The 18,818-nt window shown below is 56.2% G+C and overlaps 4 protein-coding genes and 1 long non-coding RNA gene across 13 annotated transcripts in view; 2 read left to right on the top strand and 3 right to left on the bottom strand.

Annotated features, from left to right (window-relative positions):
• WDCP (WD repeat and coiled coil containing) overlaps positions 1-7,531 on the bottom strand; it is a 36,864-nt gene extending 29,333 nt beyond the window's left edge. The window contains exon 1 of one of the 3 annotated variants that reach the window (XM_074194465.1): positions 7,377-7,531. The gene's annotated coding sequence lies outside the window, so the exon portion shown is untranslated. Of the gene's footprint in view, positions 1-977; positions 1,740-7,376 lie in introns of those variants that run through there. The other 2 variants (XM_074194396.1, XM_074194388.1) reach the window with 2 other exon arrangements.
• FKBP1B (FKBP prolyl isomerase 1B) lies at positions 1,847-6,792 on the top strand. 4 transcript variants are annotated; one of them, XM_074194370.1, is made up of 5 exons: positions 1,914-1,952; positions 2,277-2,324; positions 3,531-3,639; positions 5,508-5,620; positions 6,253-6,792. In XM_074194370.1, the coding sequence occupies exons 4-5, from the start codon at positions 5,510-5,512 to the stop codon at positions 6,379-6,381; spliced, it is 240 nt and encodes a 79-aa protein (XP_074050471.1). In that variant the 5' UTR covers positions 1,914-1,952; positions 2,277-2,324; positions 3,531-3,639; positions 5,508-5,509; the 3' UTR covers positions 6,382-6,792. The 4 variants fall into 4 exon arrangements, with proteins under 4 accessions (XP_074050454.1, XP_074050463.1, XP_074050471.1 ...); XM_074194353.1 differs by lacking the exon at positions 3,531-3,639 and having other exon boundaries at positions 1,847-1,952; positions 6,253-6,785; XM_074194362.1 differs by lacking the exons at positions 2,277-2,324; positions 3,531-3,639 and having other exon boundaries at positions 1,847-1,952; positions 6,253-6,790.
• Positions 7,532-8,323: 792 nt separating the features above from the next.
• On the bottom strand, positions 8,324-9,260 carry SF3B6 (splicing factor 3b subunit 6). Its single transcript, XM_074194666.1, has 4 exons — positions 9,156-9,260; positions 8,951-9,069; positions 8,695-8,833; positions 8,324-8,570 (listed from the first exon to the last, which is right to left on the bottom strand). Exons 1-4 carry the CDS (start codon positions 9,183-9,185, stop codon positions 8,481-8,483), a joined length of 378 nt encoding a protein of 125 aa, XP_074050767.1. The 5' UTR covers positions 9,186-9,260; the 3' UTR covers positions 8,324-8,480.
• Positions 9,261-9,906: 646 nt separating this feature from the next.
• TP53I3 (tumor protein p53 inducible protein 3) lies at positions 9,907-16,212 on the bottom strand. 4 transcript variants are annotated; one of them, XM_074194538.1, is made up of 7 exons: positions 16,060-16,212; positions 14,910-15,077; positions 14,191-14,348; positions 13,523-13,790; positions 11,653-11,865; positions 10,670-10,866; positions 9,907-10,167 (listed from the first exon to the last, which is right to left on the bottom strand). In XM_074194538.1, exons 3-7 carry the CDS (start codon positions 14,326-14,328, stop codon positions 9,973-9,975), a joined length of 1,011 nt encoding a protein of 336 aa, XP_074050639.1. In that variant the 5' UTR covers positions 14,329-14,348; positions 14,910-15,077; positions 16,060-16,212; the 3' UTR covers positions 9,907-9,972. The 4 variants fall into 4 exon arrangements, with proteins under 4 accessions (XP_074050639.1, XP_074050629.1, XP_074050613.1 ...); XM_074194528.1 differs by lacking the exons at positions 14,910-15,077; positions 16,060-16,212 and adding an exon at positions 14,668-14,821 and having other exon boundaries at positions 14,191-14,375; XM_074194512.1 differs by lacking the exon at positions 14,910-15,077 and having other exon boundaries at positions 9,908-10,167; positions 16,060-16,211.
• On the top strand, positions 10,222-17,097 carry LOC141493396 (uncharacterized). The gene is made up of 2 exons (XR_012470202.1): positions 10,222-12,880; positions 16,961-17,097. It is a non-coding gene; the product is annotated as an uncharacterized LOC141493396 (long non-coding RNA).
• The last annotated feature ends 1,721 nt before the right edge of the window (positions 17,098-18,818 follow it).

Raw genomic sequence — 18,818 nt, 5'->3', positions numbered from 1 at the left:
CATTTGCCTTGCAAAAAAAAAAAACTAAAGAAAAACCTAAAAAAAAATGTCAGGAACCCATTCCTCCCCCGCCACAGACCCTGTGGTTGATTTAGTAGCAAACCCCTGCCTGAAGAAAAGAGCCACCAAGAAGAGGATACCCCAAAGCTGAGATGGCCAGGAGCCCCACCAGGGGAACCACCCCACTCAGCAGTCTCGCAAAATGTTTCCCATCCTGAGATTTTTTTCAGTGTTAAGCTCTGAGGTGTCTAAGAGCCTCCGACCCTACGTCATCCAATGAGTCTCTTCAAGGGAAGGGGAAGGAAAAGGCATCGAAGGGCTCCCTTTGTGCCTGGCTAAGCCCTTGACCCGGGCCCTCACAACCCAGGGAGGGAGTTAAGCAGACAGAAGTGAAGTGACAGTTGGTGAACGTCTGAGGTCACATCTGAACTCAGTTCTTTCCGACTCCAGAGTCTGAACTCTATCCACTAGGCCCCATGCAGCCAAGGGAGACTCTAGAGAGGGGCCAAACCTGAGTTTTACATGACTCTTTGAGGTCAGGTACTGCAAGGGTCCCTTCATGGGATGGATGAGGGAATAGCCCAGGGAATAGCTCAAGGGCCAGGAGGAGCCATGTGGGTACACGTGTATGGGGGGGGGGGGGCGGAATCATGTGTGTGCATGTGGTCCAACAGGCCCAGACAGTTCTGAACTAGTGCTTCACACTTACATTTTCAGGGCCGCCCCAGTCCTTGAACCCCTCAGTTCAAATTTCAGGGAACCCCCCCCCCACTTAATAAATAGAATCAGCTCAGCTGGCATCCAAAGCCTTGGCTGTCAGGGGTTTCCTTTGGTTTCTGTCTCCCACCACTCTCTTCCACGGGTGTCTCATACCCACACCCTATCCTCTGTCTGCCAAAGGCTTCAGTCAAGGGCCAGCTGCCCCTTGGACTCTTCCCAGATTCCTGTCACCCCACTTTCCAGACCCCTTTACTCACTCTTCCCTGGAACTCATACTTCCGGAGGAGCCCCGGGCAGCTGGGCTTGTGACTGCACTAAGCTTGGACAAGGATTACACAAATGTTCTGAATTTCATTCTCTAAAACCACAAAGTACTTCAAGGTCGTCTTGGACGCTGGGAGTGAACCCTAGTTGATCCCTGGGCCACCTGACCAGGATGCAGAATTGGGGTTTCTGGTCTTCTGGACCCAGATCTCCAACTAGAGAGGAGGGTCCTTCCCCTCTTCCCAGGGCAGTGTGGGAGCCACCTCAGGGTGGACCTTGTGACCCAGTGAGAGCAGCTGATACCAGGTCTTATCTGGGAGACTGCAAAGCACCTGCCAGGCTGTGTTTCCTTTAATAGCATCAGAGAGAAAGGCTCTGCGGCCCCCTGGAGGGAGGGGGCTGGGGAGCAGGCTCACAGCCAGCCACACAACAAGCTTCTGACGCTCCGTGCCATCCTATTTTTCCAACACGTTCTCTGGGCTGATGTGGAGACACCCACTGTCTTACACAAGGAATTAGGACTCCGGCAGGATAAAGAATGGCCTGCCCCCTTGGGCACCTTGCCCACCTCGAGGTTGACAAAGCACTTTCAGCCATCTTCCTCCAAGAAGTCAGGGCTATCCTGAACTGGAGAGGGCACCTGAGGCCGGGTCCCCGGGAGAGGAAAGTGAGGCGTGGAAGGGCCCCAGTGGCCGCCTGAAGTCAGTTCACTGGGGCAGTGAGGGCTCTCGTGTAGTGTCTGCACTCCTCAGTCCCCCGCCCCGCTTGCAACGCGGCCCGCCTCTCCGGGCTCCAGGGGTGGAGGGAAGCGCCCCATTGGCCGAGGGGCGGAGTGCCGGAGGCCGGCTGGCAGCAGCTGCGGTGGCAGCCGCAGCAGAGGCAAAGACAGCGGCGGCTGGTGACCACCCTGGGGCCGGGAGGACAGGTCGCGATGGGCGTGGAGATAGAAACCATTTCCCCCGGAGATGGTGCGTCTTGGCAGTGGGTGAGGAGGATGAAAGGGAGGGGGGAGGGTGACCAGGAGGATGGGGGGGGGAGACCAGGAGGATGGAAGGGGAAGAAAGAGGGGTGAGGGAAGGAGAGGAGGAGGGGAGAAAGGAGGGAGGAGAAAGAGGAGAAGGCAAGTGCCCTGGCAGGTTGGGCAGACTCTCCCTCTAGCTCCCAGCCCAGCCCCACGGCGAGTGCTGGATACCCCCCTCCTCACCCAGCCAGGCCATCCAGGATGCCCCACAAGCCACAGAAAAGAGGGCTCCGGCTCCCTGGCCTAGGCAGCGCCCTTTGTCTCCCCACAGGAAGGACATTTCCCAAGAAGGGCCAGACCTGTGTGGTGCACTACACAGGTAGGTAGGCCTCTTGGGTGGGTTCTGAGCTCCTGGGAGGGGTCTCTGTCATCAGGCTTTAGCCAAAGCCTTCCCAGGGAGGAGGCTCAGGTTCTGGCCTCTGGGCTCCCTCCCAGAACGACCCAGCAGAGGGTCCTTGGGCTGGAAGCTGAACTTGAACCCAGGTCCAAAACCCCCTCCAGAGCTCCTGTTTGGATTCTTCTCTTTGGTGCTCCACAACTAGGCTGTTGCTGAGCCTTGAGATCCCCACCCAACTGTGGCAGGTTCCAAGTTCATGGCCAGAGGTGAACACAGCCACTCATTTAAGGGCAGCACAGACCAGGCACTCCTGTATTATTTATTTTTGTGGCAGATCTCTATGGGATTTAAACAGCAAAACAAAACACTGCAAACAGTTCGCGATCCCTTCATGTCCTCAATCCCTCACTGGCTTTAAGGAAAGATAGGACTTGCCAGGGTGAGGCCCCCCGGGCACCCAAGAGGCCCCAAGAACTGGGAGAGTCCATGGAGCCAAGGAGCACCACCAGAGACGGGCCTCCAAGACCTGAGTCTCATCTCCCGCTTCATGGCGGGGGGCAGAGGGAGAGAGAGAGAGAGAGAGAGAGAGAGAGAGAGAAAGTGGCACCAGGGTCAACCTCATCCAGGTCTTTTGGGCTCCACTCTGGGCCTTAATGTGATGTCTGCTGGCCCTGCTTGGGGACCCTTTCTAAACGGCTCCTCCTATCTCTGGGTCACATCCTACCCAAGGGCACCATTGGCCTTCCGGCACTAGCTGCTTCCCACTAGGGTTCCAACACCTTGGGGGGTAGGAACAGCCTCCCCCAGAGGAGGCCGAGATGCACCAGCCTCTGAAGACCCAGAGCCCAAGCACACTACACCAACAAGCCAATGAGAAGCTGGTCAGCCATGACCTGAAAGAGCATCCACGGACCCCCAAGTGTGTCGGATGAGGTAGCTAAAGCTTCTGCCCTGAAAAGGGAGCTGGCAGGGCAGTCTGAAGCCAGTCCTTGGAGCCTCTGGTCAGCCTGTGCCTGATGACTCTCAAGCTGTCATTTGCCTCTCCTGGTCTTGTCCACAACAATAGCACCAGCAGGGACTTGGGCAAAAGGGCATAAGGCCTGGGCTACACCTCAAGGCCTGTCATCCCAGAAACAAGGCCCACAACTCATGCCTCTGTGGCCTTTCCCCCATCCTTATCTCCCCCAGACCCTGGTTCCACTGAGCAGCTGCCTGGTACACTAGGCTCGGACAGCAACAGTACAACCCTCCCAAGACAGAGCAGAGGACAAACCACTTCGAAGGAGAAGACATTGGGGTAAATTTTAAGTTGGCCTCAAAGAAAACTCCCCATAAACTAAAGCAAGGCTCTGGGGGAAGCAGAGGGGACAGAGAAATGAACCTGTGACTTTCTTCAAGGGGCTTCCTGCCAGCCTGGAGCAGTCAGTGACAGGGTCAACACCCAAGGGCCCAGGGAAGCTGGGGAGGGTCAGCAGGGTGGACTTCAGGACCTCAGGAACCACATTCTGTCAGCTTAAAGCACTTCTCCTGATCCTCAATACCCTGGTGTCATCAGCTGAGCTGGCCAAGGTGAAGGGACAGAAGCATGGGGATGGGGGCAAGGCCCAGAAGAAAGGTCCAAACTAGGGTGAACAGCACCAGCGGGGGAGCGGGGGGGGGGGGTCTCAACAAAGATGCCAGAGGCTCTCCAGAGAGAGATGGGGTCATTGGGGAGAGTCAAGGGGACAATTAGAAACAATCTGAAAGTCAGAGGTGTCTAGAGGCTGTGTGATTCTCCCATACACCCTCATCAAGGAAACCTGGAAGTACAAAGATTACCTTCTATTGTCCCTTCTTGTCAGCCCACTCCCCTCCCTCCCTCTAGGAGATGCTCTGACTTCTAAAGTCAGGGACTTTCCACTAATCCACTCTTGCCTCCTGGGGCACTTGGATGCCCACCATGCAGCCCAGGCACCTCTGGGTCACCACTGGTCACTACCGCAGCCAATGGATGCCCATCTTACTGCATTATGGTCCTTTGGGTCACTCAAGAGTGTTGTCTCTTTGGAAATCCCATGACCTGTTGCCACATGGCATCCCAGAGACAACGAGTGCAAAAAAAAAAGTGCATTTGTGAAAATGAAGAATTTGGGACCTCTGAAAAGTTGGATTTTCCAAACATAATGCAACCTGACACCCTCTGCACGAATCTATGCTGGAACTATATACATACATACATATATGTATGAGAGACACCATCAAGATTTCCTTAAAACCAAAAGGTTTGGGGTCCCCAAGGATCTAGTCAGAACAGCTTCTCCAGATGCCATGGAGGTGCCATGGAAGTACCATGAAGTCATCCGCCAGATCTCCTCTCCAGTCCACATCCTGAAGGTGCGCACAGACAGTGTCATAAGCATTCTGAAGAGAGGAGAAAGATAAAGGTCTGGAGCGGTGTCTCTTCTAAATGGCCCTTTGGGGTGGATCATGCTATCCCCAGTCTCTTCCATTTCATGGAACCCTTGCCAGTTTCCAGGGTCCTGCAGTGTGTCTTTTCATTTTTTATTTTTTTTCATTCTTTCTCAATCTGGTGCGTAGATCTGCATCCTAACAACTTCACCATACAAAATATCAGGCTCTAAAATGACACCCCAGCAGTTGGCCCTCATGGCAGTCAACCAGGACCTAAACAAGGCACTAACCAACACAAAGCACCCTACCTTTAGGAAAAGCTCACCAGCCATGGGAATGGGTTCCATGGCACAGCCCCTCTTTCAGACAGTCTTCCTGCCTCTAAGCCTTGTGGCCCTAGGGTCAAAGTGTGGTCTGCTGTCCTCTTCTCCAGGCCCTCTCCTTGAGGCAGGATCCTCTTTTTCAGTGACCAGAACTGAACTCAGTGCTCCTGGGCAGAATCAAAGGCTCTCTCCCTCTCAATCTCAACACTGTCCATCTATTCATGCAGCCAAAGATGGCATTGCTTCCTAAAATCACATTGCTGAGTTCATGTCCATTGAGATCACAAATACTTTTCAAACTCTCCTATTGTAGCCCCATTTTTTCCTGTCCAGAAAAAAACCAATTTAATTTTTTTGAGTTCAGATCTTAAACTCTCTTGAAGGAAGCATTTGTGAGGTCTGGGGGGTTGTCCCTGGATGCAGAGTTAATACCAATCTGATGTTTTGGCAGGAATGCTCCAAAATGGGAAGAAGTTTGATTCCTCCAGAGATAGAAACAAGCCTTTCAGGTTCAAGATTGGCAGGCAAGAAGTGATCAAGGGCTTTGAAGAAGGCACTGCCCAGGTAAGACCCTGAACCCACATGAAGTGAGGTTAACTGAGGGTGGCAGCCTCATAGCTTATTTCTCTTCACCCCTAGGGCTGGCTCCCAGGACTCTCAGTCCAAGGAATACTGTGGGCCCAGGAGTCCTGTCCCCACATCCTGTCTTTGGGGCTCTCCCCAAACACTGAGGGATCATTCAGCAGTCTGACTGGAAATTAGGAGCAGAGGAGACAAATTGGCAGAGTCAGCAGTGACTAGGGATCATGGTGCAGGCAAGGAGAGATGCGGGCAGCACTGCTCTCTCACTCACTTGCTCTCCCCTGAAATCAGCTAGTGATCGCTTAAAGAGGAGAGAATTCCTTAAACTGGGGATCAGGGCCCTTAAGATCACTAGGTGGCATAGTGGATAAAGTACTGGCCCTGGAGTCAGGAGGACCTGGGTTCAAATCCAGTCTCAGACAATTAGTAATTACCTAGCTGTGTGACCTTGGGCAAGCCACTTCACCCCGTTTGCCTTGCAAAAACCTAAAAAAAAAAAAAGATTGCCTCTGGCAGCCTCTCTCACACACGGGAGCCAACACAGCCCGCTGGTCCTTTTGTCATCTCTCATCCCAACCCGGCACCTTCTCCTCTTTCTGCCCCACACTCTCCAGATGAGCCTGGGTCAGAGGGCAAAGCTGACCTGCACCCCTGATGTGGCATACGGGGCCACGGGGCACCCGGGAGTCATCCCCGCCAACGCCACCCTCATCTTTGACGTGGAGCTGCTCAGGTTAGAGTGAGCCCGGGGTGGCCGGTCCGAGGCCCCCCTCGCCACTGCCGCCACGCCGCCGCTACCCACAGCATCTCCCCCTTTGCCCGGGGGGCCAGTCCTGCCCGGCCGCAGCCGGCCTCTGTCCTGGCCGCCCGCCGCCGGGGTCCCCGGGGCGCCAGGGGAGCTTCTCGGTTTTGAGGAAACGCCACGTGAGAACCTTCTCCAACCGGATGCTTTCTTTAATTGCATGTACCCCGCTGCACCCCAACCCCCACGCGCTCCCCCGGCCGGCCCCAGAACAGACCCGCGCGCATGCGCCCACCGGCTGCCCGCCACCCCACGGCTCCTCTGGAATGAAGACAAATGCAAATAAAGGCTCCCCGGAAGCGCCTGGGGCTCCCTCCCTGGGGCCCAAGGGTCCTGGGAGGTGGGGGCTCGGGGGCTCGGCGCCTCGGCCAAGGAGAGGCCAGGCCCGGGAGGGCTGGCCCGAGGAGGTGGCAGGCCGGTGCCTCGCCCCAGGCTCCGCTGCTGCCCCCGTGGGGCTGGCATCGGCCGGGCCCTGCCCTCCGGGTCCCGGGAGAACTAGGGGCCCACGGGCCGCGCGGGGCCCACGGGCCGCGGCCACCTGCCTCGGACCCCGGAGGCCACAAGGGCGCCGGAAGCCCCCCGGGTCCGCCCCCCGGGCGCCCCTCTTCGCCCCGGGGGGGAACGGCCGCGCCAGGGCGCAGCAAGGGGGCAGGGTCCGGGGGGCCGCGCGGCCCCGAGCCCGCCCCCTGGGCTTCATTCTGGCCTCGCTGGGCCCACGCGGCCAAATACCGCGACGTGACTCTGGAACTCGGGGCTTTGGCCAGGGGCGCGGCTAAGGGGGCGCGGCTGAGGGGGCACGGAGGAGCCCGGAAGCGGGGGGCGGGCCCGCCATGCCAGGCCGCGGCCCCGCCCCCCCGCCACGCCGGAAACGACGCCAGCCCCGACCCGGAAGTGACGCCGCCGCCGCCGCCGCCGCCAGCCCCGGCACCGACTTACCGGACGGCGCCCCGGGGGCTCTCCGCGGCCTCTGGCGCCGGTCGGGACCCGGCGAGGAGAGCAGCCTGGCGGGCTCCGGCCCGGGGGCTCCGGCCTGCGGCCTCCGCGCGCCCACGCCGCCGCTTCCTGGGCTCGCCCGGAAGTGACGTGCCGCGCGCGGCGGGCCACGTGAGGGCCCCCGGCGGCGCAGGCGCAGTCGGGACGTCGGCGCCTTCCTTCTGCGCGCGGTCCTGCTGCCGACCCACGGAGGGGAGACCCGCGTTCGAGTCCGGCCGCCGCCACCGGCCCCCCCGCGTCACCAACCGGACCGTGGAGCAGGAGTTGGCCCGGACACAGCCGGGGGCAGGGGAGGGTCCGCGGGGCAAGGCTGGCGGCTCGGAGCACTAAGGACAAGCTGGCTGCGGGTGCAGACGACCCCCCGGGAGGAGTCCTGGGACCCCGAAAAAGCGGAGCGGCCAGAGGACTGGGGAAGGGGGGACCGCCGAGTTCGGGGTCCCAAGAGGAGCGGGGCTGAAGAGGGCGGCGCAGGAGGATGCTCCAGGGCCTCCCCCCACCCCCGCGGGGTTGTTCTTCCACCAAGGCTCAAAGTGAGCCCCCTAATGGGAATGCTGCCCCTCTCATTAGTGGACGTGACCCGGCCAGCCAACTCTGTGAGAAACCCGTGGCAGGGGTCCTCCGGAGCCGGCATGTGGAGTGCCAGGCGGAAGCCGGCAGAGGGGCCCCTCACAGGACTGTCCCTCACTTTATCGAAGAATAAATGTTTCTTAGGCATTTCCTTTGGGAAGACCTTGACAGACAAAATGGAGGGGACTGATTCTGGAGGTAAGCACTGTGATTTCAAAAAGGAGTAAACTGAGGCAGAAGTCGAGTAGCTTGGCCAGAGTGTCTAGGCCACCCATCTGGAGGTCTCGGGCAAGGAAGGGGGGCACAGCTGGAGACAGCAGAGGTTGAAGCCCAACACCTTTATTTCCAACGGGTACGAGAAACACCACAATGGACTAGGCCCTTTGGGGCCCGGCCAGGCCGCATCTGTCCAAAGGTACGGCGCCCTGGGCCAGGCATGGCCAGGGAGAGCTCTGAGGTCCTGGGGGGGGAAGGAGCCCCTCACTTGGGCGGGTCGGTGTTGATGCCATACTTCTCCTTGAGCAGCTTTAGCTGCTCCTCTTTCTTCTTTGTGTCCATCTTCTGGAAAGCCTACAAGGAGAGGTGGCAGTCGGCTTCCTGGCCCGGCCCTCCCCACAGGGATCACCCGCCAGGACCCCATCCCGGGGGCCGGGACCCCATCCCGGGGGCCGGGACCCCATCCCGGGGGGCGTACCCTGTTGGCATTGTAGTAGAGGACCACCAGATAGCGGTTGCACACGTTGAAGCCCGACAAGTGGTCGCAGGCATTCTTGGCATCGAAGATGTCCTCATAGACCACGTAGGCGGTGCCTCGGGTTTCCGGGGTGTTCCCGCTGAGGGGAGAAGGCGGGGCTTGGGGGCGCGCCGCCCGGGCCCCGGCCCCGCCCCCTCCGGCCTCGGCCCCGCCCCCTCCAGCCCGCCCCGGGCCCCGCCCCCCGGCCGCCACTCACACGCGGATCTGCCGGATCGGGCCGTACTTGCCGAAGATGTCGTACATCTCTTCGGCCGTGATCTTGTAGGGCAGGTTGCGGATGTAGAGGATGCGGTTCACCTCGGGCGGGAGCCGGATCTGGGGGGCGAGGGAGCCGGGGGGCGCTCAGGGCTGGGCCCGGGCCGGCCGGGGGGGGGGGGGGGGCGGGGGCGGGGCACACTTACGTTCGCGCGTTTGGCCGCTTGCATCGCCATGGCGGCGGGGTTGGGCGGGGGCCGTCGAGGCCGGGGTCCGGGCCTGTTCGCTGCGGCGTCGGCCGCCGCCGCCGCCTCCTCCTCCTCCTCCGCCGCCGCCGCCGCCGCCGCCGCCTACCCTTTCTCGGCCTCCTCTTCCTCGCGGCGGTCGCGCCGAGATCCGACGGAACTACCGGCTTCCCCTCGACTTCCGGCAGCGCCGGAAGTCCCGCCTCGCCTTGGCGCCGTCTGATAGCCGCTGCGCCTGCGCCGGTGCGAATCGTCCCGCCCCCAAGGCTCTTCCCTCAGGCTCCGCCCCCAGCTCCTGCCGGGCCTGCCTGGGGGCGGGGCCTCCTGCCCTAGGTTACTTTGTATCCCTCCTCATCCCTTTCCAGGACGGCCCGGGCCCGGGTCTCCGGGCAGGAAGAGTTGAGGCCCAGCAGGGTCCCTGGAAGGGGGCATCCTCCCTCCGGGTGAGCTGCAGAGCTTTGTGCCACTCCGAGGCCACTGGCTGAGCCCCAGAACGGCTGGGATCTGCATGGGCCGGGGCTGGGGACCCCCCAACTCTGCTCCTCCTTCCACAGACCCAGCCAGAGGTGTTCCCAGCTACGGCCTTATAGGCCCGTTGGCACACCACCTCCACCGGCCAGGCCCCCGGCCCACCCCCCCAAGAATCACACACACACAAGAGGGACCCTGAGATCCCCCAGGGCATAGGAGAGGTGCCCCACCCCACCCCTGTCATCTGCCTGGGAAGCCTTTTAAGAACCACACCACTGTGGGGTGACCAGGATGTGGTTTATTGTGCTCAGGACCTGCTGAGTGGGGCCACCTCCAGGACAATCTTGCCCAGATTCTTATTCTCTTCCATGTAGGTGTGAGCTTCCATCACCTGCTTCAGGGGGTAGACTCTGTCCACCACAGGCCTCAGTGCCCCCTGCTCATCCTGGTCAAAATGAGGCAGGATCTGCTGGGTGAAGGCTGCTACCAGCTCTGCTTTGTACTGACCAGGCAAAAAAACACAAAAGCTTGGCTTTACTTGAGGCCAGGAGGCCCCCCCCCCCCCCCCCCCCCCCCCCCCGCCAGCCAGCTGCAGCCTCAGGTTTGTCATTTGTGAAATGGATATTACATGGTTTACACATTGACCCCAGCCACACACCACTGACCCTGGGCAGATCCCTCTAGGCCTCACAGTCCACCCACTGATTTACACCTGTTTCCCCATGGGCCCCAAGGTTTAGCTCTTTTGGGGGTGTAGCTCTTTGGGTTGCCCTGACCCCAAAGCACATTGATTTAGGAAGAGGGTCCCAGGTAGCTGTGGGGATTCAGGTAGGAGCTCAGCCTCAGAGAACACAAGGCCCTGGGCCCCCAGGCTCTTGGGACACATCCTCTGGCCTTCGGGATAGAGAGCCAGCTCAGGGGCCCTCCCCACTCTCTCAGACTCTCCTGCACTCCCCAGGTCTCCTCTAAAGATAGTGGGTAATAAGCATGAAGGAAGGACTTGCTTTCTTGTCCCGAGATCTCAGCAGGCTTGCAAGCAGGCTCCCTCGCTTAGCCAGGAGCTTGGAGAGAAGCTCCCCGTGGACTTCGGCCCCCCCAAGCAGGCCGTACAGCACCCAGCGGCCATCTTGGGCCAGGCAGGCCACATTCTTCTCCCAGTAGGACCCACCGATACAGTCCAGAATGACATTGACTCCAGCACCTGAGGGAGGGAACATGGGGTGGGCATCCCAACCTGGACTGAACAGATGCTCGGTTCCAGGCAGCAGCTGCCCTAGGAGGCCTGGGAGAGCCTCAGCTCGAGGAATTGGCTCAGGCCTCTCCACATCCCACCTCCCAGAGCTAATGTGGGCTCTCTCTGAGGATGCTTCCTAACCTGGGGGAGGCTCTACAGTCAGACCAGGGAACAGAGGCTCTCAAGGCAGAGATGACATTGCCCCTGAACAGTCCACACCTCAGTAACTTTTCTAGTGGAAGGAGGGGCAGGGCTTTAAGGGGTCAGGGGGTTCCCTTCCTCCACCCATACAGATCTCAGCCAGTGGCCTTGGAAAGGCACATATCCCTGAAGCTCATCTGGTGACCAGCCTCTCATTGAACCAGCTCTTGGACCATGACCACAGAGTCCATCACTGAGGCAGGGCCCCAAGGATTTGAGCTTTCAAAGACTTTCCACTATGGAAAGCATCAGAAGACTTTTGTGGAGGCGGTGGGCAAGTGGATGGATCAATGGTTAGGAAAAAAGTAGACACACACATACACACACGTGTCCTCAGCTCACTTCAACTCTGGGTCTTGCCAGCCTAGGGTTGGAACCCTCACAGATTCAGACTTAGGAGGCTGCCCCTGGGAACTTTTGCATGGTTCTCAGAGCCTGGCCAGGGGACCAAGGGGCCTTGGGTGCCTGAGCCCTTAAGATGGCTGTGGGAACCCAGCTTCCTCTCCTTGACCACATCTGCACATCCTGCCTGGGAGCAGGGAAGTGGCTTACCCTTGGTGAACTCCAGTGCCGCAGCTGAAAAGTCCTCTTCCTTATAGTTGAAGCCAGCAGCAGCCCCAAGCTTTTTCACTGCCTTGATTTTGTCCGGGGACCCGGCAGTGATCAGGGGAATGGCTCCAGCCTGGAGGGCCAGCTGGACGGCAGCCGTGCCCACACCACTTGACCCGGCATGTATCAGCACCGTCTCCCCAGCCTTTACTCGGCCTATAACAAACAGTCCTTGAAACAGATCCCACCGTGCCACATATATTTACTGCTTGCATCCCCAGGGTAGCAACAGGGTCTCAACTTCTTGCTCCCCCTCAGATTTCACCTTCAATACCTCTGGAGGTCTTTTCTTCATTGGTTTATCCCTTATACATTCTGGAAGAGTCAGAATCTTGGAGGAAACACCTAACCTAGGGCTTGGAGAACTTCCCCCCATTTATGAACATGTCATCTCATCAATAAAATGGAAGTTATTATGATATTCATTTTACAAACAAGGGGGCTGAGGCAGACCAAGGTCAATGACTTGCCCAGAATCACATAGCTAGTAAGTATCTGAAGATAGATTTGAACACAGGTCATCCTGATTCCATGTCCAGTGCTCTAGCTATACTGGCTAGCCTTAGTAGGGAAGTCCCAAAAAAGTCTATTGTGTTTTGGGATCTTATATCCAGGTCATTATTAAAAACAAATAAACCTCCTGTGACTGGCAAAAGGGATGACTCGTGATTGGCACAAGTAGCAAGCTTGCACTGAGGAAAGCTAACAAGCAGGGACAACCCAGACCAAGACTTAAGACAGGGAAGCCCTCAGGAGGAGTCCAGGGAGGGTTTTCATTTTTTTTTTCTATTGAAGGCAGGGACATGGAAGAAAAAAGAAGCCTTAGAAAGAGGACAGTGGGCAAGAAGCTGCTCCTGGCCTGGGCTGGAGCGCCCCAGAAGAGTGGAAAAGAACCTGTCTGCTAGGTAACTGGCCTGGCCGATTTTTAAAAAGTTTTAAATTGAAAGGGAAATGAGAAGGAAGAAAAGACACATGGACACATATATGTGTGTCCACATGCACAAATATGTACACACACCTAATGGTTGAGTTACCCTGAAGTTCATGGGAACAAAATTTGAGAAATGTGACTTGAAATTACTCTAAATGGAATGAATTCTCTATGGAACCAGATCTCAAGATGAGTAGAAGGGAATGAGGGAAGTGAAGAAGGACAAAAGGCAGCATTGAGGTAGGTGGTAGATGGAGGGGGGGCTTGGGTGGAGGGGGAGCTGGTCAAATCCTCCTTTCCTTGTTTTCTCTGTCAAAAAGACTGCCAGGGACATGCTGTATGACCTGGAGTGAACCAATTCCCCTCTCTGTTTCCTACTCTTGTTTGAGGTTTCCATCTCCTCCCCTCTTCCTAACATATACCTTCTGACTCCTCAGCATGAGTCCTCTAGGCTGGGCAGAACTCTTGGTCCCCTACTCCTTGTACACCCTCCACCCTCTGCCCCCCCCCCCCCGCCTCTCAATCCATAGTAGCATCCCTTGGGAAACCTGGACTTGACCCAGCACAGGCAAAGGTGGTCATTTTTTTTTTTAGGTTTTTGAAAGGCAAACGGGGTTAAGTGGCTTACCCAAGGCCACACAGCTAGGTAATAAGTGTCTGAGACCAGATTTGAACCCAGGTACTCCTGACTCCAGGGCCAGTGCTTTATCCACTATGCCACCTAGCTGCCCCTGAGGTAGTCATTTCAATCCTAGCATTGCTGCTGGCCCAACCTGTACCAGAGCAGGGATCCTCTGGAGTGGGTGCTACTGGTTTCTGAGGCAGACTGTTCTCCCCACAGGGCTCCCAGAGCTCTGTTTCTAGGACCAGGAGCTTCCTTACCTACAGAGTGGAGCAGCTGGAAGGCTGTGAGCCAGGCCTCGGGGATGGCTGCTGCCTGGATGAGAGTCAGCCCATGGGGAATAGGCATGAGGTGATCTTCGGGGACCACAACATATTCCGCTTGTCCTCCCCCAGCAAGGAGAGCCATGGCCAAGGACCCTTCTTTCCATGGCCCCTGGCACCCAGGTCCGACTTGAGCCACTTGGCCAGAGGCCTCCAGGCCCAAGATGTTGCTGGCTCCTGGGGGTGGCTTGTACTGGCCACGACGCTATAGAGAATGCAAGAGCATTAGAGGAGGTGCTTCCTGCCTACCTGCATCTCCCCTACCTGGCCAGGTCATATGCAGAGAAGAGACTAGAAGTGACTGGCAAATTGAGGTGACAGAGATCTCTTAAGGAATCCTTCATTAACAGATAAACTGAGGCCCCATAAGTGACAGTAACAGGATTGCAATAGAAGGTGTCTAAAAGGTGAGACTTCCCCAGAATCTCTAGAACAGAGGCCCTGGCCCAGCCCAGGAATGTTTGGGATGAAGGGACAAGGGGCCGGGATTTGTCCTCAGGAAACCTGGGTCCCTACCACTCACCAAGGAAATGAGTAGATTAAAACCCCTAAACTATCCTCCTTGCAAGGTACTAGGGATTCCTCCCTGTCCTGCCCATCCCTACCTGTAACACATCGGCTCTGTTCAGAGCGCTGGCAGACACCTTCAGGAGGACTTCTCCTGGTCCTGGCTTGGGCTTGGCCACCTCTTTCAGGCAGAGGGTTTCGGGGCCCCCGGGCTGGTCAAAGTGCACAGCTAGCATGATGTCTCTGTTCTCGCCATCTGAGCAGACAGAGGGAGAAGGTGAGACTAGAGAGCAATGAAGAAAAAATGGGTTTAAAGGTTGGGATGGCAGTCTCTCCTTGTCCTTCCTTCACCAAAGATCCAGGAATCATTCCTTCAGGAAAGATAAAAAGCCCTTCCAGGGGCCAAGCTTGGGCCAGGCCTAGGAAAAAAAGGACAAAAGCCTTTGAGATTGTCAGCCCATTTGTCCAGGGTTGACCCTGGGTCCAAGATCCCCTAGGTTTCCAGCTCTCAACAGGACCACTCACACCCCCTGCTTCCCCCGCCCCAGAGCCTCAGCCCCTAGTTAAGTCCTTACTATGGGCCAGGCCTCCTGCTCAATCTGGGAAGCAGACTGCCCAAATAGATGGCTGAAGAGCCTGAGGCTGGCCTCAGAGTCAGCCCCCCATCCTGGCCATCCCCAACTTAGAAAGGCCACAGGCCTAATGAGTTCCAAGCAAAGGGAGGAGGCTTCCAGAAGTCCTTTCTGGGGAGGAGCCAGGGTTAGAAGGGATTGCAAGCTCAGTATGAGTCAGCAGTCTGCTGGGGCACCCCACACACCTCCTGGACCCCATGCCTGCTGCCCTGGTGCAGCCACACTGGGAGCATTGTACTCAGCTCCGGCAGCTCGGATCACCCCAGAGCCTTGAGAAGCGTCAGTTGTCTACAGCCGGATCCCTCAGAATTCTTGTCATAGAGGCTGAGGGGGAGCAACTGGGGGTGTCTGGTCTGAAGAAGAAAAGATTGGTGCTAACTGCTCAGCCAAGGGGAAACAGGGAGATGGTTCACATTTGGTTCCAAAGGGGAAAACTAGGAGCAGTGGGGTGGGGGGAGAGAAACAGAAGGAGACAGGGAGGAGGAGGGGAAGAGAAAGAATGCTTGTCAACATCAAAAGGGTTTGTGGAGTCAGGAGGACCTGAGTTCAAATTCGACCTCAGACACTTGATACTAGCTGTGTGACCTTGGACAAATCACTTAACTCCTTCGCCTCACAAAAACCAAAACTAAACAAAAACCATCAGACAGATGGACAATGAAGAAATCCAAACATCAAGTGCAGTGGGTGACACCCCACTTTAGGACCAAGGTGATGGAGCCAGGCAAAAGATCAACAGGAAGGAAATACCTAGGCTAAGCAGAATGTTTTAAATCCACTAGGTTCACTGAGAAATAAATCACTTAGACATTTAAACATTTGCCCCTCAGAAGGTCCTGTAGGCATCATTTGGGAGGCTGTAGGCAGTAAGTAGAGGTGCCTCCACCCCCAGCCCAGGACTTCCTAGGAGAGGGAGTTACTCCCTTGGAGTATCAGCATGACCTAGGATCCTCTCCAGAACCTGGAGCCAGCTCCCAGGCTAGGCTGCTGCCCCAGAAAAGGCTGAGCTCTGGAGGGTGACAAAACAACTGTCCTCATGGGCAGCTGGGAAGGGCATGGGCTGGCCCCCCTGGGCCAATCCAGGGTGTGGCTGCTGCCAGTGTTTAGCAGAGCCCATGGGGCAGGGGAACCTTGGGGCATCTGGTGTCGCCCCTACACTAAAGGGTCCTCTGTCACCTCCAAAGCGCTGGCAGGGTGGGGGGAGCTCCTCATCCCCCCCATTTGGGAGGCATGTCGTGATCCCCAATGCTGTGGGACTGGTGGCAGAGTCTAGATGGAGGGGGCCCTCCAAAGTGCCCCTGCCCCCCATCCCCACTCCCTCCTCACAGCTCCTACCTGAGACAGGACATACACGTGGGAGCAGAGACACACAGCAGGTGAGCCCGGGGTAGTCCTGCCTGGGAGGGGCCGTCTCCTTCTCTCCTTCTCTGACTCTGCCTCAGCCTGGAGGAACAGGCCACAGATCTTCTCCCAGCTCCGCCCCAGCCAGCAATTCCACCTACTGTCACCCTCTGCCTGGGTTCAAACCTTGAAGCCTAGGTGGCTGCTCCAGCTCCCCAGTCAGGCTGGGAAGACAGGCGGAACTAAGACAGGGCCTGGGAGCCTGGAGGTGGGGAGAAGCCCCACAGTGCCCCCCCAACTCTTAGGAGGTATGAAGTCATCTAAGACGGGACCTGGAGGTTGGGGGGAGAAGCCCCACAACCCTCCCCCCAACAACTTCTGGGTGGCATGACCCCTGAGATGGGTCCTTGGAGCCTGGAGATCGGGGAGCCCCACAGTTTCCCCCCACACAACTCTTAGGAGGTATGAAGTCATTTAAGACAGGGCCTGGGAGCCTGGGGTTAGGGTGGGGGAAGCCCTGCAGCCCCCCCTCACCCCAACTTCTGGCTAGCATGAGGCCTTTCTGCCTACCAACCTCCAACTGGACAGCTCTCCTCACCTGCTGAGGGAATCTCCACATCAACCTGTCTGAAAGGGAAATGTCTCACATACACAGACACTCAGCCCCCATGGCAAAGAAGGGCTCCACTATCCTCTCAGGCCACAGCCTGTCCTCCTTGACTCTTCCGTCTCTCATCCATTTCTAATCTGTTGGCCAGGCCAGTCTTTGCACCGTCTGGCAGATGTGTATGTGGAAGGTGTATGGGGTAGTCAGAGGGGCTAGCACCTTAGTGTGAGGGCTGTTCATCCCCCTCTGGTGTTCCCGATTCACCAAACTCTCACCTTTGGCTTCTAGGAGCTGGAGCATATGCTTTGGGCACATCTGATGTTTGGTTTGTCCTTTATCAAAGAAGACTATGACATCAAGGAGGTGATGCCAGGACAAGCATGGGAACTGGATCTGAGTGGAGGGTGATGTTGGGGGGCTGAGTACCCAGACTCACTTTCTCCTCTGGAGCCATCTGGGTCCAGTGGCATTTGGGTTAAGAGACTTGTCCAAGGTCACATAGTATCAACCATCTGAGGTCAGATTTGAACTTAGGTCTTCCTGACTTCAGGTTCATTCAGGTAAGCCATCAAGATGGACTGAACCGGGTTGAGTGTAACCAAAGAGTCTCAAAGCCATCCATGAGTTGGGGGATGGCTATTCTAAGTGTGGCAGGGTGGGTGGATGAGATGAATTTGTTTCAACAACCATGGAAGCCTCTGGAGTACTGAGAGCTTGGCCAACCTCGCATATGGACCAGAGGCAATGAGGGGAGGGGGAAGGAGATTAATATGAGGTGTCATGGTGAAAGTAGAAATGACAGGATGGGTCAAAGATGGGAGCCTGGGCCATTAGGACAATGACAGCACCTAGTTTGGTTAGGGGGAGGGTTCTAATGATAAGATGGGTCCTCTTCTGGACTAGTGTCTGAGAGAACTCTGGAGCATCTGGTTTAATGGCTGATGATGGGAGACTAGAGCTCAGAGCTCAGGATTGAAACTGCATTATAGAGGAGGTGCACACATTTGGTACCTAGATGACTAGGACAGAAGCTTGGAAGATACCCAGGTCAAATGAGAGACATTGACACAGGAAAGGGAACTGGGAAGGAAAGGTTCTTAGAAGGGCAGCTAGGTGGTGGAGTGAGTAGAACACCAGCCCTGGAGTCAGGAGGACCTGAGCCCAAATCCAGCCTCAGACACTTAATAATTCTCTAAGTGACCTTAGGCAAGTCATGTAACCACATTGCCTTAAAGAAATTTTTAAGAAAGATTTTGAGTTTTACAAATTTTCCCCCATTCTTGCTTCCCTCCCCCCACCCTCCCAGAAGGCATTCTGTTAATCTTTACATTGGTTCCATGTTATACACTGATCTCAGTTGAATGTGATGACAGAGAAATCATATCTTTAAGGAAGAAAAAGTATAAGAGATATCAAAATTATATAATAATGCTTTCCCCCCTAATTTGATGGTAATAGTCTTTGGTCTTTGTTCAAACTCCACAGTACTTTATCTGGATATAGATGGGATTCTCCATTGCAGACAGCCCCAAATGTACCTGATTGTTGCACTGAAGGGATGAGCAAGTCCATCAGGGTTGGTCATCACCCCTGTGTTGCTGTTAGGGTGTACAGTGTTTTTCTGGTTCTGCTCATCTCACTCAGCATCAGTCCATGCAAATCCTTCCAGGCTTCCCTGAATTCCTATCCCTCCTGGTTTCTAATAGAACAATAGTGTTCCATGACATACATATACCACAGTTTGTTAAGCCATTCCCCAACTGAAGGACATTTGCTTGATTTCCAATTCTTTGCCACCACAAACAGGGCTGCTATAAATATTTTTGTACAAGTGATGTTTTTACCCTTTTTCATAATCTCTTCAGGGTATAGAATCAGTAGTGGTATTGCTGGATCAAAGAGGATGCACATTTTTGTTGCTCTTTGAGCATAATCCCAAATTGCTCTCCAGAAAGGTTGGATGAGTTCACAGCTCCACCAACAATGTGTAATACTGTCCCAGATTTCCTGCATCTCTTCCAACATTGATCATTGTCCTTTCTGGTCATATTGGCCAGTCTGAGAGGTGTGAGATGGTACCTCAGAGATGCCTTAATTTGCATTTCTCTAATAAGTAATGATTTGGAGCAATTTTTCATATGACTAT

This window comes from Macrotis lagotis, chromosome 1 (genome assembly GCF_037893015.1).
Source record: "Macrotis lagotis isolate mMagLag1 chromosome 1, bilby.v1.9.chrom.fasta, whole genome shotgun sequence".
Classification (NCBI taxonomy): Eukaryota; Metazoa; Chordata; class Mammalia; order Peramelemorphia; family Peramelidae; genus Macrotis; species Macrotis lagotis.
Note: the sequence above shows the minus strand (reverse complement) of the source record. Positions and strands in the feature narration are given on the sequence as shown.

What these genes read in the sequence shown, in the direction of transcription:
- TP53I3 (XM_074194538.1), bottom strand. Translation starts at nt 14,328, where the DNA reads ATGCTAGCTGTGCACTTTGACCAGCCCGGGGGCCCCGAAACCCTCTGC. An exon ending in GGCACTGGAGTTCACCAAGG is followed by an intron (nt 10,867 to 11,652) that starts GTAAGCCACTTC and finishes TCCCTCCCTCAG; the next exon opens with GTGCTGGAGTCAATGTCATT. An exon ending in TGAGATCTCGGGACAAGAAA is followed by an intron (nt 10,168 to 10,669) that starts GCAAGTCCTTCC and finishes TTGCCTGGTCAG; the next exon opens with TACAAAGCAGAGCTGGTAGC.
- SF3B6 (XM_074194666.1), bottom strand. Translation starts at nt 9,185, where the DNA reads ATGGCGATGCAAGCGGCCAAACGCGCGAAC. An exon ending in AAGCGGCCAAACGCGCGAAC is followed by an intron (nt 9,070 to 9,155) that starts GTAAGTGTGCCC and finishes CTCGCCCCCCAG; the next exon opens with ATCCGGCTCCCGCCCGAGGT. An exon ending in TCTACTACAATGCCAACAGG is followed by an intron (nt 8,571 to 8,694) that starts GTACGCCCCCCG and finishes CTCTCCTTGTAG; the next exon opens with GCTTTCCAGAAGATGGACAC.
- FKBP1B (XM_074194353.1), top strand. Translation starts at nt 1,916, where the DNA reads ATGGGCGTGGAGATAGAAACCATTTCCCCCGGAGATG. An exon ending in AACCATTTCCCCCGGAGATG is followed by an intron (nt 1,953 to 2,276) that starts GTGCGTCTTGGC and finishes GTCTCCCCACAG; the next exon opens with GAAGGACATTTCCCAAGAAG. An exon ending in TTGAAGAAGGCACTGCCCAG is followed by an intron (nt 5,621 to 6,252) that starts GTAAGACCCTGA and finishes CACACTCTCCAG; the next exon opens with ATGAGCCTGGGTCAGAGGGC.